This window comes from Lates calcarifer, linkage group LG13 (genome assembly GCF_001640805.2).
Source record: "Lates calcarifer isolate ASB-BC8 linkage group LG13, TLL_Latcal_v3, whole genome shotgun sequence".
In the NCBI taxonomy this organism is placed as follows: domain Eukaryota; kingdom Metazoa; phylum Chordata; class Actinopteri; family Centropomidae; genus Lates; species Lates calcarifer.
This window is the reverse complement of record NC_066845.1, coordinates 4,499,249-4,526,433: the sequence shown is the minus strand read 5'-3', so window position 1 is coordinate 4,526,433 and position 27,185 is coordinate 4,499,249. Positions and strand designations below refer to the sequence as shown.

The following is a 27,185-nucleotide window of genomic DNA, read 5'->3' as shown; positions in this document are numbered from 1 at the left end:
CCTGCAGCTCCTTTGCAGTCACATGGGTGTTTTGCTTTGTCTTTCTGCCCAGCAGATGAGCACTTTTATCAATTTTCTTGGTCTTCCATCTTGTCTTGACTAAAGACGGCTGCTGTTTATTATTGACCTTCAGGGACAGTGGAAATTTCAAGCTGGAAGCGCTTTGATATCATTTTATAGTCGCCCCTGCTGTAGGTGTCAGCTAGTTTCATTTTCAGAGCCTCAGTAAGTTGCATAGACCACAACATTTGAAGGATCAGAGAGTTTAAGAGCTCTGGAAATGTCATTAGCTGATTAATGACAAAAGAGTCAATTAAGGCCTAATGAGGCACTCAGACTTTTCATAATAATGCTGGCTTTCATTCAAAATGTCAACTCCAATTCCAGAAATAAGAAAACAAATATCCACAAATGCAAATTAGTAAAGTTAAGAAGTTTATTTGACCAGACAAGCAAAAAGTGTAAGTCAACGCTCAGTATTCAGTAGACCCTCCGGCAGCACAGGAAATATGATCCCTCACAGGAGAAGGCATTCATGTCTCTACAAGTGATACATGTGCATATTCAGATACATTCAAAGCCAGACACAAAATCACATAGGCTACATTTGACGACGCATTAAAGGTACACTGTGTTCAATTGTCAAACTATAAAAAGTGTTAATTGTAATTGGAGTTTAGTGCTAAGTTGGCAGTGCCTTGTGAATTACAGAGGGCGGCGAGAGAAAGATGTGAGATTTATAAACAGGAAAATCAAAAGGCAAAAGGCACAGATAGCAATACCAGCTTATTTGGATGTGTAATGTGGGTAGTTACAGATTATTCTGGGCTAAAATAATGATCATGTCAAATGTTTTAAACATTGTGTGTTTGTGGTGATCTGTTTGTTTGCAACTACAACTCCAGACAGTACCTTTGAATTGTTCTTGAAGTCACCAGCTTCCATAGTTAGGTAAGTTATTGTGCATATCCAAGCTTGGTGACCAAGACTCCTGCACTTTAAGAGCACTTCTTCAATCACAAGCTATCCCAGAGAGGAAAAAACACTGAATAGACAAGGGCACATATGTTTTGAGCTACAGAGACATCAGTAGGTATGATCCATTACAAATACTCAGTCATGCTTATAGTGTCAAACCTCTCAGTCTAAAGCACTGATATTAGCAGTATTAGTAATTATAGACTAATTGAGTATTAGACAAGTTCACTGCTTTCCAACTCTAACCTTAAATCTGACTGTCCTCGAACATTATTGTTCCTGGAGTTAATGATATCATATTATTCCTAGAGCAGTTTATGTACACAGATTGTCACCATGACAGAGCCTGTACCAGCCCCACAGGTGCAAACTAACCCTCTCAGACGCTTTCTACCTCTGGGACAAACAAAAGACAAAGACCCAATCCATTTTCATGGAATAAATAAATATATATTTTTTTTAAAAGCATTGATTTCTGAGACAGATATTACAAACAACGAAAGATGAGTCATTGGTAGTGCCACTCGTGATTTGTGTGGCTAGAGAGAAGGTTAAATTAAATCTAAATGGACATTAATGGGCCAATTTTGAAGTATCAGAATACAGTTAATGGACCCTTTCTCTGTCAGACGAGGAAGAGGAACAGAGAAGTGCAATTTGTTGCAACACTGTGGCTCTCTACTTTAACCCTTTCCTTTCCTTTCCTTGAACACACAGTTCAAATATGCAACCTAACAAGGTTCTGTAAGAGAATCGTCCCTCCCTAATCACTTTCCATCTGTTTGGTTGAATTTTTTAACACATTCTCCATCATTTCTCCTGCAAATGAAGGCCTCAGTGCATCAGTAGCATCAGTACAGTACTGGTGACCACTGCTAAAAACCCTCGCAGGCCCACCTCCAACCCCTGCACTCCATCATTAAGGTCTGACTGTTTCTTCAAGTACCTGTCAGAGTAAACCATGTACAGCTCTAAACATTTCCTGACCTTCAGCTGCTCAACCAGCGCCGGATAGCCGATCTCAACAATGCTGACTGTGTCGTCGTCTTCAGTGTTGCCGGAAGCCTGTGAAGCTGGAGGCATGGGATCGGCACCAGGCTGATTCAGAGGGCGGGGAGTTGAAGGTGCAGAGGTCAAGGATTTTTCTGCTGCGGTGCTGTTTGTCTCTGTTGCGTTGCTTTCTGCGCCAGAGTCTGGAGCTGAGGTGATGACAGTGGTTGTAGTGGTGGTGGTGGCAGCTGGTTTGTTTTCTGGCTTTCGATTCTCCACAGGCAGAAGGTCTTTTCTCTTCATGCAGGAGTCCATGTAGCTATCATAGGTCTGAGTGGGTTTGCTGTAGACATAGTCTCTACTGTAGTCATTGGTATCAGTAGACTTGACACCATATCTCCTGTACATGTAGTGGTTGTAGTAGTACTCCTCCTGGGGGCTGTGGAAGTTGAAGTGAGGACGAGGGAACCTTCCAAGCCCGTAGCCCAGGGCCATTCCTGCCACAGCCCCTCCAGCTGCTGCCATTACTGCACTGCGCCCAAACCCTCTGGATTTATCATTGGGATACATGCCCATTGCCTGAACCTGAGTGGGAAAAGGGAGAGCCACCCCCAGCACCGTAGCCCCCGTAACCAAAGCTGCTACCATAGTGAGGGCTCAGGATTTTGTTGTTTGGGTTATGGTTGATATATCCACCTGGATAACCTCCATAACCCCCATACCCACCATAACCTCTATAACCCCCCTGACCCCCATAACCTCCTTGACCACCATAACTTCCTTGGCCTCCATACCACCATAACCTCCTCCGTATGGGGAGCCCCGTGCTGGATACTGGTTATGGTACCCTCCTCCACCCTGCTGGGGGTAACCACCAGGACTCCCAGGTCTGCCTGGTTGCGGAGCATAGCCTCCCTGACTGGTCTGTCCAGGCTGTTTGGGATATCCGCCCTTAGAGCTGGAGCCCTGATTACTTTTGTGGCCAGTATTAGTGTTAGTGTGGGTGCTGCCTCTGCTCTTTGAGCCGAAGCCTCTCCCAAAGCCGCCGCCACCGCCTCTCTTAGCCAGTGAGGAATGGGCGTGAAACAAAAGAAGTGACAGACACAGCACAGATAATGATGTCAGCTTCATCTTCAGCCTGTAGGGAGGGTCAGGGAGAGAAATGGAAAATTAAGAAAGTGAAAAAAAGATCACAAAAATATTTAACAATACTTGGATTTGATCATTTTACTCTCAAAAAGTCATGTCTCATTTCACAAGAGCAACTGTCTGTGTTTTCAAAAACAGAAAATCCTCGAGTTGCACCCTACAACTTGAGAACATGCACCTAATGTAAGTTTCATTTAGCTGAGCATACTGGGAATATTAGAGCAACCTGACAGTTCTGGCTACTGTATTGCACTGTGTTAGCCATGTCCTCTGTTAACTTGTTTATCAACTTAAGCAAGTAAACGCAATACACTATTAAATCACAGTCACTACATTTTTGGGGACATCCTAAAAGTGTTTTTGCACCATGTAGCCTTGCCCATCTGGTTTACCCCATGACTTCAACACAGAGCTGTGGTTCCAAAATGGGCTGCCAGATTGGCCTGAAATAGCACAATGCATCCTGGACCTTAGCGTTACTGCAGACAGTCAAATAGTACTCTTCTTCTATAATTAACACTATGTGTACAGTATAAAAGGAAAAGATATTATTAGGGCTGCAACTGTTTTAACTGTTATAATAACAAGTATTACAATAATTATTATTTTCATTGTCAATTTATCAGACAATTGTTCTCCCTATTCATCACAACATTTACTGCTTTTTACGAGAAAAAGTATCAGTATCAGTATTGATGAGGATGATCTGGTGTCGAAACCAAATTATGTGGTATCACCTACCCCTTACATTTCACATGCAGCAAACATTGGCATAAAGTTTAGAAACGGCTCTCGCATTTTCGGTGGTGTTGTCAGCCAGCGGTAGCAGGTAAAACTAAAGCTGTTTCCATAGAAACGCAATCAAAAGATGCTACAGGCTGATTGTTAAACGTAGGTGTAGCTTCTGATCTTACTCTATACAACACAATCACACAATGGGGATTAAGAAGTCATAGTATGAGGTCAGCGTTTTCCTTTTAAATAGATCTGTTCGCGACTGACGACCTGACAATACATAAACATGGCAGGTGTGGCAGTGACAGTACATAGACCTATGGGGGTTTTGTGATGGGCATGGGTGATTACTGTTGATGCAAACAATGTCCTCTAGCTCCCAAAGCAAACCATAAACAATATTTATAAATACACACTATAGATAAACAATATAACCGACCTTGTTAGGGCTATTGACAGTGCATTCACTTAATGTGGCTGTGCTAAAGATCAGTTTAACACATCATAATGTGAGCGGGTTTATTGCAGACAGGGGATAACGTGAGGTAATAACAGTGGCATAAATCAGCATTAAAACTGAGAGAGGGTACGGTTACTTGAAATAAATGACCAGCCTTACCTTGAGTGATGACTGCTTCGTTGCTTTTTGAATCGATGTTACTTGGTTTCACCGAGCTTCCCTGGGCGTTTCTACCGTTTCGACTTGGTGTAAACGACTGTGTAGAACCTGGTTGGTTCCATCTGACGTCACGCCGCGCGAGGGATATGAGAGGGAAGCTTAGAAAAAAATATGTGGGTAGCCTAGAAACAGATGCGGGCGGGGCTTTACTTGCCTTAGTTCCTAGCATCCCCAAATCATGTGACGATGTCTGTTTCACATGGAAAATCACCAGTGATGGAAAAAAGGTTAACTTAAGAGTACAAGTGTATAACAGGCCTAATCGTGATTTTTTTTCTCTTATTTTTAATTTTACTTTAATCAATATATGTACATTTAAAATTAACATGATATAGTTTTTCAGGAAAATGTTACAAGAAAATAAAAATATAAAAACCTGTAGGTAGAAGGCTACTCTGAACCTACTTTTTGCTGAAAATGTTTTCTGATTTTTCATCTGAGATTCTGTAGCTCTGTCCTTCTTTCAGTCAGCCACAGCTATACTTAAACCTATCTTTAAATCATGACAAAAACCTCCTCTTATTTTATCTTTCACTCAACTCCAGAAATGATAACAAGACCTTCCAGTATAACATTAGAGCTCACCTGAGAGCCTGCACCTCACCTGTGTCTCTATCCCCTAGCTCAGGCTGCTACTGACAGGATCTTCAAAGTAAAATGATCCCAGGCATTAGTAAACAAATCATCAAATCAAGGTATTAGCCATACCTCATGAATAATTTCTTCCATTAATTCCAAAGAAGATAAATGTTTGGATTGATTATAGTAGGCTATACTCCAACAAATGTTAGAGTAAGTAACAATAAGATTAATAACAGTACTAATAGATCTAATGTGTTAAAATACAGAATAATCAGATTTATGCTGTTTAAACCTGGTTATTATGTATCTAAAACACACTGAGTTTCCATGTTTCATTTATATTTGACTAACAGACATGCATCACATTATGTTTATTGGTTTGTCTCATCAAACAAAATGCAACTTTCATTCATTTTTAATGTATTCTTTAGATGGAGACGTACTACAAGGTGCATTCAAAATCTCAAAAGCTCCCAGCTGCTTGTTAATGGCATCAGGATTTGTGGTAAAACCTTAGAATGCAAATATTTCATTAATGCTTGCTGAGCTCTGAGAGAAGAAGTAAGCCGCAAATTATAGGAGCTTTCAAGAGCCACAACAGAGAGCTCAATGCAGGGACATGATTCTTAAATACAGATGGCCCCATCTGCTGGCTACTTAAAGTCCTACATTGAAAACCTTCAGCGATTAATCATTCTGTGAACCCCAACCCATCTGAGCCTTAAAATAAAAGGAGTTGTTTGTCTCCACCAACCAGTCTGGTTGCAGTTGATTTCCTGGTTATCCTCAGTAGATAACACAATAAAACATCTGTCCTTAATTCAGGCTGGAATTGAGGAGGATTACATGCTTTCAATTTATTCTTAATCAACAAAATTGCTTTGGTATAAGACAGTGGCTTAATTGTAGATCTGATACCCATCCAAAGAAAAGCACATGGTCTGACACCCCGCCCCTCTCCCAACTCTATATAAGTCTGGTTAGTATCCACCACTTCCTCTTTGGCAGTCGGCCCTCCCACATGGGTCTACCAAGACCTGGAACACATGGAACAAACATTTGGTAATTGCTGTTTAGAATATCAATACATTCATTACACCCTTTGCGTGTTAAATGTATCAGTGCATTTTTTTCACTGTTAACATGTGATTTAGGGTACAACCTAATTCTTTTGTTTGCTAATTCTGCATGCTCCAACTAAACTAGCATCATTGTCTAGCCTAGCCACACCTGATTCTAGTTCATCAGTAATGCAGCATTGGGTGTCCTTTGGGAACTTCTCTCTGAGCACTAATTAGTATTCACTTTGGCTGTTGAAATTCAAAAATTAACTGAGTCTAATAAGATTTTAACCCATATTCTTACAAGTCAGTGTGTTACACCAGCTTAAGCTGTTTGGTTACACAGTTGAGCATTCTTTCTTAATGCTTTTCAGTCTTTCATTTGCACACCACCCCTCCAGAAGATCAACGGGGTCTACAGCTCTAACAATGACATAAGATTTTAACCATTTGACATGGTAAAATCTAGATATGCTAGATATATTTACATCATGTGGCCCACAGGTCACCAGTTGATGATAAACCTTCACAAATGTTTAGTAAAGTTAAATTAGATGAAATGAATGAATGAATAAAATGGAGCAGAAAACAAGTTTTTCAGGAACTGAGCTGCATAAAAATGTGGCTTCTTTCATGCCATTTTGGGTAGAACTCTTTTTTACAGGCAGATCATTTTTGAAGGTTATGTGTATTCCCAAATAAATTAGGAATTTTCATATTAATTAATTTTTGAGGAAATTAATAGGCTACCTCATACAAACTTTAAATTAAGAGAGGTACATTACAAATTGTTACACACCATACAGTATATGCGGTATAAGCTGTCCCAGAATTTGTAAGTTGTCTGTAGTGCTTGCATGGTATCTCATTCGTATATTGCTTTGGACAAAATGTCGGGTAATGTTTTAACCGTCCATTTAAAGGAGGAAATGGGCTGAAAATAGTTCCCAACAAAAACAAGATTTACACTATTTACACAGATAAGATATACTTTAATGTACCCATAGGGAAATTTGTTCTGAACTCCATCTTGCAGCTCAACAGAAAGATAAAATCATACATTAGGTCATCATGTAGTAAAAGAGAAAGAGGAAAAAAAAAAACATATACAACGTACACATATAAATTTACAGGGAGTATGTGTGTATGTAACAATGGCAACATACTGCACAACCCACCATCTGTCTGATATGTTAGTGTTGAGAGGCTTAATGAACACAGGCAGAAAATAACATTTATAGTTGTTTAGCCTGCTCTTGGGAACCCTGGGTTTTCTACCAAAAGATAAAAGCTGGAACTCTGTGTGGAGACTATGAGTTGGATCAGACACTATTTTCTGTTCCTGTGTGATAACAGACTGCTCATAAATTGCTTGGAGAAGCTGGTGGTTTTTAAACCTCACAATTTTCATACGGTCTGTACCAGACGAGCAATCTGTCATTTCAACTGCACTGTCAAGTTACCATACACGGCTGTAATACCATAATACTCTCTTGTACTAATTGGTAAAATAGTGATATGAACTTCAGCTCAACTACTGTAGACAGTAAGTCTACGTAAAAAAAATACATCCGCTCTAGAACAGAGTCTTCCCACATGGACCTTCCAGCTCAGTGTATTATCAGTATGAATCCCCGAGAGGAGACCTGAGTGATAGATACACCACAGGCCTAAAGTCTGCCGCCTGTGGCTAAAACACCATCTCCTCAGTCTGAGCTGATAGACTGCTGTTTCTGTGCCAAGGATGGCTATATCACCTGAGAATTTAATAATATAGTTCTCACGATGGATTCTCGTACAGTCATTTGTGTACAGTGTGAAGAGGACTGAGTGTGTTTGGTTAAAAAGGAAAAATACCATTTAAAAAAGGGATTTACATTCATCTTCCAATATCTGAATCAACATACAAGGTTGCAAGGTATTAAAAGCTGTGCTAAAATTAATAAACAGCAGGTGTAAGACTTAGGGTCTTCAGGGTTTAGTGAGGTTTAGTTATAGCATCATCTGTACCACACCCCTGCTTGTAAGCTAACTTAGAAGGGTCTAAAAATATATCCACCTCTTTCTTAAGCAACAACACCGTAATCCTCTTAAAACATTTAATGACAATGAACATTAGTGGAACAGGCCTAAAATCATTGTTAACCTTTGGACAGTTTTTTAGGGAGAGGTGTAGTTACTGATTTCTTCCACAGGGTAGGGGTAATGTGCAATTCCACAGATTTTTGGAAGATGGGGCACCATGCTGATGTTAGCCACACTGCACATGTTTTGCACATGTGGTTCAGTCACCAACCTTGCATCCTGTTTAGTAACAGTGATTGTCTCTATATTCAGAGGAAAAGAAGAAGTGGGTTTCAAATGCATTGGGACACTTTGATCCCCTGAGCCACCAATTGTGAGGGTTGTAGCTCATGTACTTAATTTATTTAATGCTTTCTTCATTGTACAACTCACTTCTATATTTCTCCATCCCTGGTAATGAAGGCCTCAATGGAGCAGCATTGGCATGTTGCTGTTCAGTAGCATCAGCACAGTGCTGATGACAACTGCTAAAAACCCCCGTAAGTCCATCTCCAGTCCCTGCACCCCATTGTTAGCACTGGGCTCTCTCTTTTTCTTCAAGTACCTGTCAGAGTAAACCATGTACAGCTCTAAACATCTCCTGACCTTCACCTGCTCAATCAGTGCTGGATAGCCGATCTCCACAATGCTGACTGTGTCATCATCATCGTCAGCTTTTGTGACAGCCTGTGAAGCTGGTGGCATAGGTTTGGACTCAGACCCATTCAGAGGGCCTGGAGTTGGAAGTGCAGAGGTTGAGGAGTTTCCTGCTGTAGTGCTGTTAGTCTTTGTTGTGTTGCTGCCAATGCCAGTATGTGGACCAGCAGTAGATGTGGTAGTTATGGATGTAGTTGTGGTAGTTGTGGTGGTTGTAGTGGTGGTGGTGGCAGCTGGTTTGTTTTCTGGCTTTCGATTCTCCACAGGCAGAAGGTCTTTTCTCTTCATGCAGGAGTCCATGTAGCTATTATAGGTCTGAGTGGGTTTGCTGTAGACATAGTCTCTACTGTAGTCATTGGTATCAGTAGACTTGACACCATATCTCCTGTACATGTAGTGGTTGTAGTAGTACTCCTCCTGGGGGCTGTGGAAGTCAAAGTGAGGACGAGGGAACCTTCCAAGCCCGTAGCCCAGGGCCATTCCTGCCACAGCCCCTCCAGCTGCTGCCATTACTGCACTGCGCCCAAACCCTCTGGATTTTTCTTTGGGGTACACGCCCATCTCCTGAACTGAGCGGGAAAAGGGAGAGCCACCCCCAGCACCGTAGCCCCCGTAACCAAAGCTGCTACCATAGTGAGGGCTCGGGATTTTGTTGTTTGGGTTGTAGTTCATGTATCCACCTGGATAACCTCCGTAACTTCCATAACTTCCATAACCTCCGTAGCTTCCATAACCTCCATAACTTCCATGACCACCATCTCCATGCCCACCATAACCTCCATAACCTCCGTGACCACCATAACTGCCATAACCAGCTCCATAAGGGGAGCCCCGTGCTGGATAGCCCCCCGCTCCGTATCCTGGTTGCTGGGGGTAACTTCCTTGGTTGAACTGCTGGTTAACCTTAGACTTGGTGTCCAGATTATTTTTTGTTTTGGGGGTCTTCTTAAAGAGATTTATTTTCCGACCAAGTCCTATACTTTTCTTGGCCAGTGAAAAATCAGTATTCAAAAGAAGGCACAGACACAACGCAACTATTACTGTCAGCTTCATCTTTGCACTGCAGAGAGAAGCTGGGGAAAGAAACAAAAATATGAGGGAAAAATATTAGAAAAACTGCTAAACAGACACATCTTATCCACTAATTAAAACTGAATGCATTAAAACGAATCAATTAAGTTCAAGACAAGGCACAGTTATTGCTGGGCATACTGGAAAAGCTTGAGCAGGCATTTTTGGAGAGGATATATCTTAGGGAAGCAAATTAATAATTTACCTCAACAGTTAATCTGCCAATAATTTTCTTTTTTGTAAGTCTATATAATGTTAACAAGCAGGGAAAAAAACACCAGGATAACACCTTAAAATTGCTTCAAAATTCAAAGATATTTCACAAACTATCAAATACAACGAGGCAAATTCTCAAATTTCTGAAGCTAAAACCAGCAAATGTTTTACTTGAAAACTGAAAAACAAATCAATTATTAAAATAGTTGCTAATTAATTTTCTTTTTTTTTTTTTTAACTTCTTCCCAAAGCTCTGATATATAACTAAATCATGTTCACTACTTCACATATTAACATGCATATACAGCCTTGATGTGTTTTTGCACCACCTGTTTTACCAACATGAAGCTGTGGGTCCAAAATAGCTGGCAGGCTGAAAATAGCGCTGTAGACCCTTCAGACTTTAAGCTTGTAGCAGGCAGTCAAATGTCACTCATGTCTGTAACTATCGTTGTTTTCTAGGCTCTGAATCACCCGTGGCCATCGAAACAAATCCAGTAATAACGACACTGGTAGCTCACCTGAGTCTAAGCAAAGAATTACCATAAATACATGAACATAATAAACTACTGACCTTGTTCTGTCAACGCGCCCAACAACACCTCCGTTTCTTTCTTGACACCACGTGGTTCCCAAACTTTATGTATCGGCGCCGCTCCCCTCCTCCCTCCCCCCTTTACTGCAGTAAAATATTAATAAGCTAGCGGTGCAAGAAGCTGTCACTTCATTTATTCAAGTAAAAGCAATAACATCACGCCAAATAAATACACTATTACAAGTGTAGGAGTATTAGAAATAAACTGTACACATTTGAAATATAGCGTTACAATAATTCACTAATCATTAGATAATTAACAGTCTCGAGAATTTAATGATCATTTGTGCCAAATAAAGTTTCTCAGACATTATTTAAATTATTGTGTTCAGGTTGTTAAAGCTAATAACTGCATTCTCTTCATTTCCTCCAGGTTTCAACATGGACTCTTGTGCGTATTTGTCGCCACCTGCTGGCCAAGGAGAACCACACATTTAAAATGCAGATGAGGTGAGTATTCCTGGGAACTCACTACTTCTGTCTTTATTATGAGGATAAAAAGTAATGACATAAACAAAATCACTGAGCCAGTAAGCAGCCACTAATTAATATTATACAGTAATAATGTTTACTTCTAGTATCCCTGATATTCAATTCAAGTCAGTGAACTGGATGCAACTAAATATTGTTAACAAACAGATAGGAAATGGCTGTCAAGGGTTTCATGATTTTAATCATGTGAGTTCTTGTTTTTCATCACCCCAACACTCACTCACCATGGTAAAGCGATGCATACATTTAATGCAGGGTAATAACTAACAGCAGTGCAATTTTTAACTGAAGGAAATAAATCCTGTGGACAGAGGACACATCACAGTGTCACTGATGTATCAAACCACCTGTGATAGCAGTAGGTAATGATAGTTTCCAGACACGCACAGAGTTGTTAACACAAACTATGATGCTGATGAATGACAAGGAAACAAACAGTATTCCAAGAGTTGACGTAAGAAAGGTTAGTTAGGATAAGACAAGTGAAATAAATTGGATCTCCCAGAGAAATAACTAGGAATTTACAATTTTTTTCCAGAAATATGAAGCCAGTCATTTTCATTGCTTAACTGCTGTGCAATCTTTTAATCATGACAGTACACAGTACCAGTCATCAAATGCCATCAAGTCAGGAAACCTACAAGTCTGAGGAGCAACTCAACAACATGACATGTCTTTCTCCACAGGTCAGTGACATGTGTTGTTAAAGAGAAACTTAACACCTGCTGAAAATCTAGATTTTTGCTGACCTCCAGGTGTACTCTGTGACATCACTGTTAGGTGTGGTTACAGGAACACCCAACCACACCAATCAGTAGCTAATTATCCATTCAAATGTGCAAATTTTAACTGAATTTCAAGAAAATCTGCAGCAGAAAATCTGAATTGATGTACATACTAATCTACAAGTTATGTGCATACTAGGAGCTGGTGGTGCCAATTCTCCGGTCAGGTGCCAAAAAACTGTTGCAGACGAACAGAACAGGTGCAACATGATGTTATTAAAAGGGCAGCATCAAACCAATGTTTTAAGATGGAGATAAGACATTTGTGTTTGTTTCTGAGGTGTTTCCACAAATTAGTTTTCAGTGCAAATTAAAAATGCAAACTTTTGACCAGAGTGAGTTAAAAAAAAAAAAAAAAAAACTACTTTTCAGCCTGGTGTTACGTTACTCTTTAAAAAGCACAATTTGTTTCCAAAGAAAACTGCTATAAATGCTGATAAATCAGTTCACATCCACTCAGAATTTTGGGGGAAATCTTGGGAATTTTTTTTAAATATTGCAGCAGAACACAAACCACAAACCATAAAGCAACTATTTTGATTGTTGGGTTTTTTTTATTTCCTTCACACCACGAGTGCAGATCTGATTGAAAGTGTGATGTTTTTTTCCCCATCTGCATCAACACTGGTGCTAATAAGGAAACGATTCACTTGGATTTAGATTGATACTTGCATCCAATGGGAAGGGAAAAGGAGACATTCCACTTAAGAGAGAAGGTGCAACTGGGCGCTTTTAAACACACTGAGGCGAATGATCAAACCAAAGTACAACGCAACATAAAGAAAATCTGTTCTCTCATGAAAAATTGCAAACACAGACCCAATCGCCCTTTAACCTTAGGCACATATGTAAAACCAATAATATAAATCTTCATTAGCAATCAATCTGCTAAAAAAATATCCTTTCATTTATGGCATCCACCTCTGGGAGGTGCCTATGGATAAATAGCAACAAGGAAAAAATGGAGGAGACAAAAACTTTCATCCATCAGTTACTCCAACAAGGTTAGATGTATAAAGAGGAAGGATATGAGGGTTACAAAATACACATAAAACTGTATTTATATATTACACAGCTATGCGGTAAACCTTCAAATAACAATTTTTAGGGTCATATATTGTATTTATGAGAACTTGATGAAGTAGGGAAGTTGGGCAAATCAGTCATAATGCTACACATTTACCTATTTTAGTGCCACAATACCAAAAAATAACATTAATCTCATTTGTGGCTTCAGGATTTAACCATTTAACCATCTCCTCCACATTAACAGTATCTATAGGGTAACAACAAGCATTTGCTCTTTTTAGTTTAAAGAAATCTTAGCATCATAGTGTTAAAAACACAATACATACACCGTATCTGCAAATAAAATCTGTAATTTTCTTTTTTCTTTTATACAGATGTTCATTCAGTGGTTTACCAGTGGTGGCAGACTGCACTTTACCACTGTCACCTCTGGGTTTAAGGAGTGACCGCTCTCTTAATAACATACCAATCTTCATTTGCTAATTACAGCAGCAATATACTACACTACGTCACCCTGTTCAGAGTTAGGGCCAGTCCACATCTGCTGGTCCACCCACTGACAAAATGAAAAGACATTTTGACTGAACCTTTTTGCATTTTATTCAACTGCAGGTTCAAAACGTGCTGTTTTTTGTTGTCTACTTCAGCATGTCAGCACGGTCCAGCTCACTGAGCCAAGACGAAGGTGGGACAGTCACTGAACCAAAAAGTTCAGCAGAAAATTAGATGACCTCTCTCCCATCCTGAGCAGGAGTTAAAAAGGTATGCAAATAAAACTGCTAAGAGAGATAAACTTGAAAATTTTCAAGAGACATTAGGCCTTTGCATAGCAAACTGTACAAAGCTGCTGCTGCTGCTGCTGTGATGTAAGACAGAGACGAAAATATACAAGATATTTACAAATTTACAGCACGAGAAGTAGCAGGAGGAGGAGGAGACCGTCTAGACTGTAGGGAGACACTATCAAACAGACAGCTGACCAGGATCAGCCATGGGCGGTTTGAGCGTCACTTCTAGGACATTAGGTCAAACAAATGACACCATCAGTGGCCTGTCAGTCCAGTGAAACTTCAGGCTGGTCTGTCCAGCTCTAACGGAGAGTTACAGTGAATGGAGTGCACGAGAGTGACCGTCGAGGGTTGAGAGTACGAAGCAGCCGGTATTGACACGAAGCAGAGGAGGCAGCAGAGAGAGGGACGAGGAAGGATCAGGCCTCCTGGATGCAATGTGTGTGATCAGAGTCCAGAAACACTGCTTCCTCTCCCTCTGGTCCAAAGAGGGGAGACGGTATTTAACAGAGGACCACTGAAATATAAACCATCAATAGCCCTGTCACCCCTCTCTCCTCCCCTCCGAGGACACAGGTCCATGTGAGTCCATCTCCCCCTCAGTCCAGAGACTCCAGCTCCTCTTTAAACACCGTTGGCACTCATCTTACTCTTCTGGGACACCTCTGTCGCTGCTTTAGCCTGTGAAGACAGACTTTAGTTTAACCACAACATCCGGTATTTCCCATTGAAAATGTTTAATGTTTATAGCCTTTGCCCTTATTTCATAGCTCATAGCCACTGAGCTACAGTATGGTATCTGCATGTTTTCAAAAGTCTTTAAAAGCTTATTCAGTTCACTGACGAAAAGGCCTTAGTATGTCAAAGTCTTAAATATGATGTTGAGTTTACTTGTTTTTTTGCTTGCCATTGTTGGTGAAATTAGCTATAACTTTTGGGTGACAGTAGCTAGAAAGATAATCGATTCATAATATATCAATTTTAGCAAAAAACTTAAATTTACAAATAATTTTTTAATTGGTTAATCCATCCAGTTTTTCTGTCTCTTATCTGGGTCCAGGCACGGATGGATTGTGAGATAATTGGCCTCTGGGCACAGACAAGGACATAGCCCCTGCCCCCACTAGAAAGGAACCTGGAAGAGATGCATCAGTCTGTGGTTATGTGGATATGTTATCGTGGATCCAGGTCAAAGTAAGTGATTAATTATATTACTATAAATTGTTGTTATACATTGCGGAGACATATATGTGAATGAATTAATGTATTGTAATTTTTGGTTTTACAATTGAATCACTGGCTCCTTAAATCAAACATCAATGTGTTGTCAGTAACTTTCCCTCAAACAAAAAAGGAAATATCCATGTCTGTCAGCAGAAGACAGAATTTAAATTTATAATTATGTTTTACTAGTCTTAAATTATGATTCATTTGTATGGAAGCCCATAATGACTTCTCATTATTTTTGATAAAGTTTCTCATAATTATGACTTATAAGCTCCCTTTATTTGACCTAAGAAATTATACGACTTCTCATCTTTGCCCCGTGTACTCAACCTCTTATGCCTGAGAAAAACCGCAATGTCACCCATATAATACATATTTGTTTATAAATGTGTGGATGTTTAAATAAGGGATGGAAACATTAAACTGACATTTAAACAACAGTTACATAACTGACTATCCCAGCAGTCTTACAGACAGAAAAGCCAAGCATCAAACAGTGAAAGAGAGAGGGAGGGAGACAACAAGCTTGTGTTGCTTTTCTGTGAAAACGTTCACCATGAGAATAGTTGAAATTCAACACACAGGGGCTATAAATATGTTTGATGTCATGTAGTGTCTCTTTAAATGACCAGTTGGTTTATTAAAAAAAAATCAAAATCACTTGGAAGCGTGCATGACAGTGACAGGTCTATATTTATCAGCTATTTTTAAAAACACAGATTAACTTGCCATTGATCAGTTCCTTCTCTGCCTCTGATCTCTGTATTCCTTCTCTGTCAGACTTATTTCTCCTACAGATTTAAACTAAACAGATTTACAACCAGTCTCTACGCTCTCCCCAATTGTATTCAAGTACTTTCTGCTCCCCCCAGAATAGCTGCTATGTCCCACTGTGACAGAGATTAGTGTGTCAGGTGAGAAAGATTAAAGCCAGGAAGAACTAACTGGATTACGAAACCCTGTCTAGCAGGAAAATCCCACACTGGTTTCTGTGGCTGCCGCAGGTCCAAGAAACAATGGGTGCTCACCTGAAGGACTTCGGCAGGCGTCAGAGGTTTGTCCGAGACCACAGGAGCCTTGTCTCTCATCTCCTCCACCTACAACAAAGATAATAGAATAAATAAGATGGAGTGTCCTGCAGGATCAGTTCCGGTCCTATGAAAATCACCTCTTCATTAACTAATAACAGGCTCGTGTCTGATGCATTTCTGGACAACCCAGTTGGTTTTTCAGTAGTCTGTTTAGCTTATATTAATACTTTAAACTCGAGCTGAAAATCGACAGAAAATGAATCATTAAATTATCTGATAACTGATTAATTGTGGTGTTTAAAGAAAGATGTGAAATATAGCTGGTTCGAGGTTCTCAAATTCAAGATGGCATTTTTTACTATCTTCTGCCGACTAACAGAGAAAATAATCAGTAGATTAAATTACAGTTAGACCTAAAGCTTGACATAGGAGTAAATATGTCAGAGTAAAAATGTCATATGTGTAGGGTAAATATGGAGCTACTGGTGGCAGCCGGTTAGCTTAGCTTAGTACAACAACTGGAAAAATGGGATAAGAAATCAAGAAAGCAAGTAAGCATAATTCCCAAAATGTTGACCTATTCCCTAAAGAATCTGGAGACTTCTCTCAACCGAGCTGTCCCAAAATCATCACATTGGCTTCGTATTTAGTCAAAGATTAACCCTGTCTCATTCTGTGTAGTGCTCAGCAGTGAATAAATAAATCTGTAAGCAAGCTTTAAGTAACTGGACAAATACAGTGAAAATCAACAACTGAAAGAGATTGTAAATGTTAGAACCAGTTTTTACTGTCACGTTTCATGATTCTACCTGTTTTTGTGTCCAAGTATATGAACATATCCCAGGATTCGACTGTGATTAGAAAAACAGTTGTACAGCTTCTCCTGTACAATAACTACATCTACTGTTTTGGCAGAAATCGATTCTTAACTGCAGTGATGACCCAGTCTCCTCTTTGCCATCAATACAGTTCATCTTATCTTGTGCTGCTGTGTGTTTTGTGTCTGTGTTTCAGCAGAGCACTGACCGGTCGGTCTTTGATGATGAGAGCAGGGTCTGCCAACATGTCAGTGCTGACTGAGGTGGTGTTTGCTCCTGTATTCTCCACTGGAGGAGGAGTAGCTTTCTGTAAAAACAACAGCAAACATCTGATAAGAAGACTCCAACAAAAGACTCTATGCTCAACATAAATACTTATGAAACAGCTTAAATAAGGAGGGCAAACACTGAATGTACCAAACATTAGTGACCTGCGTACCAGCTATTTAACAGCTGGAATGTTAAGCTGGGTACAATTTCCTCTAATCTGTACATCAGTGAATATACAGCGGTGTGTGGCCTGTAAGATGTTAAGTAGATTGTAAAGGTCGAACCTCTAGTTTGGGAACAGGTGGGATGACGGGGGCTTTTGGTTTGAGGTCAGTTAGGTACATGGCTCTGGAGAGCAGCAGCAGAGATGGAGGAACGTTCTCCTTCAGGTGCAGGTCCAGCCACTGGATGGAGGAGAGCGAGGGACATTTATTAAAAAAAGATCACTGACAAGACATTTCAAACACATTCCACATTATGCCTGCTCCAAATGATGGCACAAATACCCTCAAAAACAAAGATATCTATTGCAGGTTAATTTTAAGTTTAAATTTTAAGGCTTTTTAAGATTATTTTATTGACACTTAGAATTAAATCTAATACTTGTTTTACAGTTTAGACCTGCCAAAGTATCAAAGTATGATGGACAACCAGAAGGGACAATAAGGCTTATAATTATATATAATCATATCTTATTTTTTCAGTACTTTTCTGCTGTCAATCACACAAAATTTCTTTTAATTCCTCAGTGACATCGGGGAATTGGAGACCAGGATTTAGTTTGTTGAGCAGCAAAAGCTACAAGCTGTCATTCAGCTGCTCACCTGCTGCAGCTGCAGACGTAGCTGATCAGTGGTGAGACCCAGAGACCTCATCCCACGACTACGACATGCCGCCTGTAACTCTGACACGCTCATAGCTGCCACACCCTCTGCTGCGATCATCTGAGGAGACATGAGGAGAGGGAAGTTAAAAAATGTTGCACAAGCGTGAGAAAAGACAACAGCTACGCATCAAGAGACACTGGAATAACTCCAACTTAAATTAATTTGATCATTTGTAGCAACTTGTTTCTCCACAAGAAACTTTGAGTCACCTTCATTTTCTGTCATTTAACTTAATGGGATAAAGTAGTCTATGTGAACGGCTATCTACAGGATGTCTGCCTGAAAGAAACAGTAGAAAACAGGAGGGTGTGACACTTCCTAGTTTCTTAATCTTTGTCTATCTCTTTCTATCCCCTCCTCCCATGACTATCAAATCACGTAGACAGTTCCTCCACAAAACTACCCGGTCCCAGTCTCACCTCGTCGTCTGATTTGATGGTCCTGAGTTGCATCATCAGCTGAAAACGCAGCAAGTTGTTGGTGCCAATGGGCTGCAGCTCCAGCAGTTTGCACAGAGCCACCAGCTGGGGGCGTTCCAGGTGCTCCAGTGTCAGTTCGTCCTCAAACAGCTTCGAAAAGCGGACGATGTCCTTCGTGGTGGGCTGCTCGCCTGTGCCCCGCACCTGACAAGGACACATAGATGTCAATATAAGGACTTGAACTACATGGAGTAAACCTGGACTGGTCTAATCAAGTGGACTTACCATGAGCTGTGTAAAATGTATGAATGGGCTGCCACTGACTTGTTAAAAGCTAACTTTGCTGTAGTTTACCTTTTGAACATATGTGGAGAAGCGCTGCGTTTCATCCTCTGTCTGAGCTTTAGCCTTATTTCTTCGGGCCATCTCAGCGATGGTCTCTTGGAGAAACTTGGCCAGTTCCAGCTTCGCAGCCAGACCCTTCTTCTGCTTCTCCTCCTGTGTGAAGAGGAGCAAGGAGACACGGGTGAGTTTTAAAAATATACTTCTAACACAGCTACAGTGATGTACTAATATACAGTAAATACACACCACTGACTGGTTTCTCCACCTGAGTATACTGTGTTTATTACAGTTCTCTTTAGTTCAATATCACACAACAGAAATGTGATTAAATATGTTGTTGCCTTGTTGTTCAAGACTTTTGATTATGTTTTCTTTCATGTTTAGCTTTTTCTCTGAGCCACATAATATTACACTTTCCGAAGCACCATATTTTGCTGTCTGCTTTAAACACACTCTTGTTTGCTTATCTTCTCTTGCACTGAAAAAGTCATTTCTCGCAATAGAAAGGCAAAACATCAACGTCTGAGGTGCTTCTAACACAAAGCAGACTTATACTATTTAAAAATATTCATAGTAATCAATAGGAGGCAAGGAGACAGTTATAAATCACTGTTTTCAAACAACCATTTGAATTCTTAAGGTTTTTGCACCTTAATGAAAAAGGATGACGTTTTTCCTATTGAAAAGCCTCTGACCATGTTTTTCTTTCATTCACTGCACTTCACTGTAATCTACTATCACAACATGCTGTTTTTTAAATTCCCCAGTCATATTTTCAGAGGCCGGACACCTCTGTGCTATCCAGGAGCATGAGCGCATTTCTGTGAATCACTCAGCCGTGCTCCAGTACATCCAGGGAACATCGGATCTGACGGGCCGACTGGACCAAGTACAGAAACCTGCTGCTTTTCCTCTACAGGAGTTTTGAAGTTAACAAGAGAAGTGTCATATTACTGGTTTATTATAATCACAGAAACAACAGACCAATCAGTAAGTAGGTCCAGTGTATGTGAAGCTTTTTAAAGCATGTGTATATGATGTCACAGCTCCCAAAGTAAATTGCCCAGATTAGATAAAGTCAGCTGCTTTTACAGCCAGGGTTCTCAGTACAGCAGCCAGCCATATCTGACAAGTTACATAATCACGATGAACCCCACGTCATTCAGACAGCAGGGTGTGTGTGTCTGTGTGTACATGTACACATGCCTTTTTGGACTCTGTCTCGAAGGTGGAGGGCAACATCTCTGGGAAGAGTTTGAGGAAGACGGGAAGAAGGAACTCCATGAAGGGAACGATGATAAACACCATGAAGGGCACCAGACGGAAGAGGTCAGCGCAGGTCCTCATCAGCTGTAAGCACAAAGGTAAAAAAAAAAAAAAAAGCTGATGTAAACAAAATGTAAATGGTTACATGGGCACAGTGTTTACACCGATGCACCGCTATTAGTGCCCAAAGTCTGTAAGATCCATTACACGTGCACTGAGGCTCTGCCAGTCCTCTTCTAAAATAGCCCAAATATAGTTTCACCATGGCATGTGCACAGTGAGAGTCAGTGACTGAGCCTGCATACACACACTGAAACATGTGGATATCAATCAGTCAGCGACACGTTCAATAACAGAGTGTCGTTTTTCAATGATCTACCAAAGCTCATCTGAAATGTACATAGATACATGATATAAAAGCAGTTCCCATTTCTTTTAATACTTTCATGTTTTCTGAATACAATCAAGACTAGCTCAGCTACACATCGTCATCTGATCTGACCGCTGTTTCATAACCTGAATAATATATCCTGTAACTGACTGGACTCCCTTTGTCGTTTGTCAGCGAAAGGCTGGGGTTAGACAATTTCACACTTAACGACACTGGAACTGCTCAGCACCGTGAGCAAGTAAACAGTTCACAAGTCTGAATAAATGTCAACTGAGACAGGGAGTTTGAATTAAGATGAACAAACATAAGCTAGATCACCAGGATGCGCGTCCTGCTCAGTACACCTTGGTCACAACTTAAATTATTATTTGATAATTAATCAAATTAAAAGATCCTTTAAACATCACTATCAGAGTTTTTAGACTCTCAAATGTGAATATCAGCCTCGAAAACCTAGAATCTGTTGTGCTCTAATGATTTTGTGTATATTCAAGCCACTGTTTGCAGGTGTGCAATGCCACTAAATGTTTTGCTGTTAGTTGAAAACAACAAAACTAAATTAAGTATTTTGTTATAATTGGAACAAAATGAGAACCTGTCCAAATTTTTCTGCACGTCACAACTGCATGAAATAATACTTAAATATGTAACAAAAAAATATCAGATTTATTCACTGATAACTGGTAGACACTTAACATTTACCAGCTCCAGGGTTAGGTGTAAAAGAAAATTATGATGACATTTACAGACGCTTGGTAACATGCTTTAGTGCCACCACAGAGTTTGACCTGTGTTTGAGCTCTAAACATCACTGTGAAAAAACCAAATACCCTCAGTATTAGTGTATAACACCCTTACAATAATCCTTTGCAACATACAGATTAAACCTAACCTATTTCACAATGATAAGGAGTTTTAATCTTTATTCTTTAATCTTCGTTCACTGCACGTCAGTCAACAATAAGAAAACACAGCCTCAGATTTTGAGCTTTTTTTGAGATGTAAGGATTTTTTTAGCTCCTTCTGATATAATGCAGATGGACACACTGGAAGTTACAGTGCTTAGAACTTGAGCAATAATTTACAGAGAGGTCTGTTTAACCACTTAAGCACAACACTGCATACCTGCTCTTGCCCACATCTGTTACAACCTTGGGAACACATCAGTGCACATTCCTTAATGACACTTAAAAGTATGAAACATTCAAATGAACCCTTAAGCCATAAAACATTCACAGATATCGATCCAAAGGAAAACATAACAGAGGAGGGAGACCAGGACAACTACTTCCAGGGCAGAGTTGAGTCTTTTGTAATGACAAAAAATAAACCCAGACGACTGTTAAGGAACCAGACAGACATGCAGTTGTGACCTGAGGTCATTGTGAGACAAAACAAGACCAGGTTTTAAAAAAAAAAAAAAAAAAGAAAGAAAGAAAGAAAACAGATTGCAAATGAATTTGGCACAGAAATGTGGAAAGATAGTCTGTTGATGTTTTGAAGCAGAATTTATCCAAAAGTCAAAGATCTCTGTGTGCCTTTACTTTGAAGTACATTAGCATTTTTAGTTTTACTGGTTGTTATAAGTTAATTAAAGAGAAGCATTGTTGTAGTAATATATTCTTTGTTTATGAGGAGCTCATCTAATTGGATGCTTAGAAAAAACTAAAAGAGCCTTTAATATGTCAGGTAATCATAATCCTTAAACAAAAAAATCACAAATGACCAAATAAACCCTGTAAAATCAGACTGAATAATCATGTACCATAACATAATATGCATTTAACTTCTCTTACCCTTCTCCTCTCCCTGCGTGTGAGCAATTGTCCATGCAGCAGCCTCCAGACCATCCTGCCTGCGATCTTAATGTCGATGCCAAGTAACCGGAAGCCATTGTAGTAATGCTTCAACTCATCCACAATCCTCTGATACAGAGCCTTTTTCACTACTGCCCTCTCCTGCACCGGAGGGACGGCAGCTGCTGTGGTGGCGGCGGAGGCGGTGGACGCTGGAGTGGGGGCTGACAGGGGTTGAGACTGGGGTGCAGTGGCCACAGAGTCCTTTTTAGCTCCTGGAGCATCCTGGGCAGCAGCCGGTGAGGCTTTAGTGTCCTCTTGCTTTATGTCCTGGAGCCAAACACCTGAGCTGTGTAGAGAACGGGCGAGCAGGGCAGAGTTACGGCCGCGATCAAGGGCATGGCCTCGGTAACAGTGGGGGTAGCCGTAGCGGGAGTGCCTGAGTGGGAATGAGGACAAGACGTGGCGGGGAGGGTCTATATGGAGATAGGCTTTGGAAGACAGAGAGGAGCAGCTGTGCCTCTTGGATAACAAATACGATCCCCTGTTGACAGAGACAAGAAAAACTGGTTAGTTATTACATAATATAGTGGAGGGGAATGTTCTAAGAAAAATTAAAAAATGTACATGTAGTGCTCAATATGTTTTTTTATGATGAACTGATTAGTTGATCAACAGAGCACAGTTAGAATTTTGCATCAGATAGTAGAAAAAGTAAAATGTTTCAGTCACGACTTCTGCATGTTCCACATCGTCTGTAGACTGTTCAGCTGTCAACAAGCAGCCATTAACAAAAACTCAGCTGTCAACTATTTTGTTAATTGTTTAATGAGTTTTACAATTAATTTTTCTATGCATAAATATAAAACATTCTGTAGCTGCAGCTTCTTTAACGTGAGAATGTTCTAATTACAGTTTTAAATCATTACATGCTAAATATCTTTCGTTTGTGCTCAAATTAACTTTGACAAGCTTTGTCCAGGTCCTTCTTGGCCACTGTATACTCATCAGCCAATCACAACTAACTATCAAACAGACTCCTCAATGTCAGGAATGTTACATAGCTTTAAGCTAAAGTACCCCATCTACCTTTATGTAACAAGTTCCTCCAGTGTCTCTGTTGCTTTAATGATTATCTACCTGAGGAGATAAAGTACCACCTGTCTAGTGTGAGCAAGAGTAATAATGTTCACAAGTCTGTAAAACAAAACACAGCAATACTTCAACTGACAAGTACAGAGTGGAGATAACTTTTTGAGCGATTAAATAAATAGTGTAAAAAAAAAAAAAATCCAAACCAATTGACAGGAAATTTGTAATATTAACTATATTAGCCTGTTAAAATATTCTTAGTTTGTCCTTTTAGTTTGGCAGACGCACCAAAAAAGTTATTTGAAAGACTGCGACGCCCACAGTAATAGCTACTCAGAAACTATTTATGGCTTCCACTGGCTGATGCAGTCTTGTCAGATAAACATGTCCTCCACTCAAAAATATTTTGGTGAATCATCACACCATCTATTCACCTCCAAAGCCTCTCCATTCAGCTGCTTCTAGGAAACAGTCAACTATTCCTGGACAGCATAATTTATTGTTTTAACAACATGTTCAGATCCAGTTTCTACAGCACACAACAATTAAACCTGTTCAGAATACTTGTGATCAAATTACTCTACCTAGACTCCACACAGTCACTGCTACTAAAATAAAATACACGTTAGTGCAGGTACAGGACTCCGATGACCATGTGAACTCTGGGAAGGATTTGTGTTCACCTCTCAAGTGAATCTGTGTTCTTAATTTAACACCAAATTTTACATACTGTTTTGTTTACATCTATGTTTACAAGCTTTCAGTCTTCTTCCCTCCTTTTGTTGGTACATTTCTTAGCATGTTACTGCCACCTGCCCACTTACGTGTGTGTGTACAAGTGGGCAGTGACTAATTGTGCCATATATCACCATGTTCTCCGATTCTAATGTACAACTGAGTTAAAACTGTAAAATAATCTGGCTGTATTACTGTGCTCCAAGTTGTTAGGCCCCTTAATCTACAAAGTATCTTAGATTTGACTCATGCTCCACTGAACCAAATCCAACCTCTGAGGATAGGTTACAGCATCACAAGGTGATTTCTCTTCCAAAGTGACATCTCAGCCCAGTCCATTACCAACTTGATGTTCTATTCTTACTTAGACGGAACTAACTACATCTTTATTACACTGTATTACATAATCAAAATCTTGTTTTAACTCAAAGCTTTGCAAACTCTGCACCTTACTAGCAAAAATATGTCCATCTGTATTCTAGCACTTAACATATAGAATTTAATATAGATAAACTGTTATCTGAACTTACATATGTAATGCATGACAACAACTTAAACAATTTATCATATACAACTTCAGTGGGTCTTGTAGCAGGGACCATGAGAACATCAAGTTACCTCTTGAACAAACTGAGCTGCCTTCTTGTCTTACTGTGATAATATATTCTACTCCGGCAGCCCAGTTTCTGATCTTGCATCATCAGTAGATATCACAGTGGTTGTGTGTGTGACTTCAGTCATGGGATACACTGAAAATGCTTTACTGCAGCAGACACTGCAAACAGAGACAGTCTGTGCTTTTGACTCTCCTCCAGCTCAACAGAGGCTGCACCCAAGATCTTGTAATTACTGTCGGTGAACTTTATGAAGGGAACTACTTGTGTCTTTCATGAGATCCAGCCGGCTAGGTTTAGCCAGAGCTCTGGTTTGATGTGGACAACTGTAGCCATGCTAACTTACCTTGATCTTGTGACAGCAAACAGCACGTGGTGACTAAAGACGGCCATTGCAGGGATAGATTACAGTATTCTGCAAAAGTACACAAGGAGACAGAGAGGAGGGGGTGAGAGGGAGCATGCAGGTGTCTGATTACAATTCACATCATATGCATAACATGCAGCTACAGGCTAACTGGAAAATTACAAAAAGTTGCTGCCACCAGCCAGCGGTCAGTCATAGCTGGCCGTTGGCACTCTTTGATGATAAATCTAAGAAAGCCTGCTATTTGTTGACTTCATACTTGGGATTCACCTTAAACTTATTGACTATCATCCAGGTAAATGTCAACAAGCTGCACTTTTCAGGTCTGGGTTTAAAGACTTGTTAGTCAAAGATAAAGATAACATTTTTAATCAGTTTCAAATAATGTCAAACTGTCAACGTTATGATCCGGGTGAATTATCCACACGTGAGGAATACTCAGTATTACATAACAACACTGCCTACTGGTCTGACACACACTGCATCAAATACTCATCAAATTCGTATATCGCTTTAATGTCCTACCAAAAAAAACAATCAATACTTAGAACCACACTCTCAAAGGTTACTCAAACGACCCTGCTTAGGTTAGATATCATAGTTTCTGTTAAGTGGACGTAACTTAATGCTAAACCCGGGAGGAAACCTACATCATTTCGGTAATTTTCCACTAACGTTAGCGACCAGTGCAACTGCAAATTCAAAAGCTAACTTTATCTCAAACCAGCAATCAATAACTGTAGGAACTATGGTTTATTACAGTTTATTACGACTCTCAGAAACCTTTTGACACTTGCCGGCATTGAATTAGCATCATGCTAGCAACGGCACAATCAGCCTCCGCTAACTCCTAGCAGGTTAGCCAGTTAGCTTACCCTACTGCTGGCTAAAGCTAGCCAGTGAAATGGCAGCGCACATACCTCCAGCGTCATCGACCGAGCTATGGCTGCCGCTGCTGACTGGGCGTTGTAAGGCTTCTCGGTCAGAAGTGAATACTATAATCCATCCACAACAACCGGTCGAGGTAAACGGGAGCGACGAAAGTAACGGCCGACGTGGTGATAAACCCATTTACGGTGGGTTTATCGTTTTTAAACCGATCCTGGTGGCGTCGTGTCGGGGCCACTGACCGTCAGCTCAGTGTGCGCAGCTTTCGCAGCCAGCTGCACTGGAAGGTCAAACTGCACATGAGCAAATGTTGTGGGCGTAACAACCAAAGATCGTCTATTATCAACAAGACCAATCACTCAGTGGCTGAAAAAACGCCCCACCTTCAGTTCAGTAAAAGTGGGCGTAAACCCAAAAGCATGCACCTTCCTATTGTTATTTTTCCTTAAATCATCTTTAGTATGGGCGGATTCCTGAACAGGCCTGGTAGCCACAGCTTTTGTAAGAAAATGATGCAAGCAAATTTCTTTTTTGAAAGTCAGAAAGTTAGTTAAAGGACACAACTGACTACAAAGAGACATAAAACAACCACCAAGAGACACAAAAAGGTTGCAAAGACACAAAACGACCACTCAGATAAACAAAATGATCCCAGCCAGAGGGAAAACAACCACAAAGACATGCACTATGACTACAAACAGAACACAATTAATCACAAAGAGACAGAAAACGACTATAAAGAGATAACATATTATGTCCACAATCTTCCTTCTCCTATGTCCACTAGTTTTATAATCAGTGCGGTGATACAGCTATTTACTCTGTGTTGTAGATGTATTTTATTTTTGAATAGTTTACATAATTCAAGTTTGTATTTGAATGCAAATGCAATTTCTGTTTGACCAATACCAATTTGTGTTTGAGATGCAAATTACTGACTATCGTTAGATGTTACAAGGTCATATTTACTGGGTTTTACACAAAGCTTGTATATACACTTAGTTGCCAGTTTATAAGTCCTGCAATAAATCCAATAAATTCACAAAGGTTCAGTTTTTATGAAAATTGTTTTAGAGAGGTGTTTCAGCTTTATGATAATTTTGGAGGATGTAGTTTTGATGTTGTTTTACATTATACAGGGAGGTTATTTAGCCTAGTTTTATTTATG

At 40.0% G+C, this 27,185-nt stretch overlaps 3 protein-coding genes across 3 annotated transcripts; all 3 read right to left on the bottom strand.

Moving 5' to 3' along the window:
* Positions 1–422: 422 nt before the first annotated feature.
* Positions 423–4,014, bottom strand: LOC127143180 (prisilkin-39-like). The gene is given in 4 exon segments (XM_051075100.1): positions 423–2,559; positions 2,561–2,763; positions 2,766–3,106; positions 3,859–4,014. Coding segments are annotated over 3 exon segments (1,284 nt in total). The 5' UTR covers positions 3,100–3,106; positions 3,859–4,014; the 3' UTR covers positions 423–1,812.
* Positions 4,015–5,953: 1,939 nt separating this feature from the next.
* On the bottom strand, positions 5,954–10,835 carry LOC108881801 (probable ATP-dependent RNA helicase ddx17). The gene is made up of 3 exons (XM_051075101.1): positions 10,757–10,835; positions 8,851–9,968; positions 5,954–6,150 (listed from the first exon to the last, which is right to left on the bottom strand). Exons 2-3 carry the CDS (start codon positions 9,946–9,948, stop codon positions 6,094–6,096), a joined length of 1,155 nt encoding a protein of 384 aa, XP_050931058.1. The 5' UTR covers positions 9,949–9,968; positions 10,757–10,835; the 3' UTR covers positions 5,954–6,093.
* Positions 10,836–11,432: 597 nt separating this feature from the next.
* On the bottom strand, positions 11,433–26,315 carry letm2 (leucine zipper-EF-hand containing transmembrane protein 2). The gene is made up of 11 exons (XM_018673958.2): positions 26,050–26,315; positions 25,109–25,177; positions 22,322–22,865; positions 20,075–20,218; positions 18,878–19,021; positions 18,524–18,727; positions 18,042–18,161; positions 17,502–17,621; positions 17,156–17,254; positions 16,127–16,195; positions 11,433–14,552 (listed from the first exon to the last, which is right to left on the bottom strand). The coding sequence occupies exons 2-11, from the start codon at positions 25,153–25,155 to the stop codon at positions 14,496–14,498; spliced, it is 1,548 nt and encodes a 515-aa protein (XP_018529474.1). The 5' UTR covers positions 25,156–25,177; positions 26,050–26,315; the 3' UTR covers positions 11,433–14,495.
* Between the last annotated feature and the right edge of the window lie 870 nt (positions 26,316–27,185).

What these genes read in the sequence shown, in the direction of transcription:
- LOC108881801 (XM_051075101.1), bottom strand. Translation starts at nt 9,948, where the DNA reads ATGAAGCTGACAGTAATAGTTGCGTTGTGTCTGTGCCTTCTTTTGAAT. An exon ending in ATCCAGCACTGATTGAGCAG is followed by an intron (nt 6,151 to 8,850) that starts GTGAAGGTCAGG and finishes CATGTGTTCCAG; the next exon opens with GTCTTGGTAGACCCATGTGG.
- letm2 (XM_018673958.2), bottom strand. Translation starts at nt 25,155, where the DNA reads ATGGCCGTCTTTAGTCACCACGTGCTGTTTGCTGTCACAAGATCAAG. An exon ending in CCATCAAATCAGACGACGAG is followed by an intron (nt 18,162 to 18,523) that starts GTGAGACTGGGA and finishes ATGTCTCCTCAG; the next exon opens with ATGATCGCAGCAGAGGGTGT. An exon ending in TCATCATCAAAGACCGACCG is followed by an intron (nt 16,196 to 17,155) that starts GTCAGTGCTCTG and finishes TCTTTGTTGTAG; the next exon opens with GTGGAGGAGATGAGAGACAA.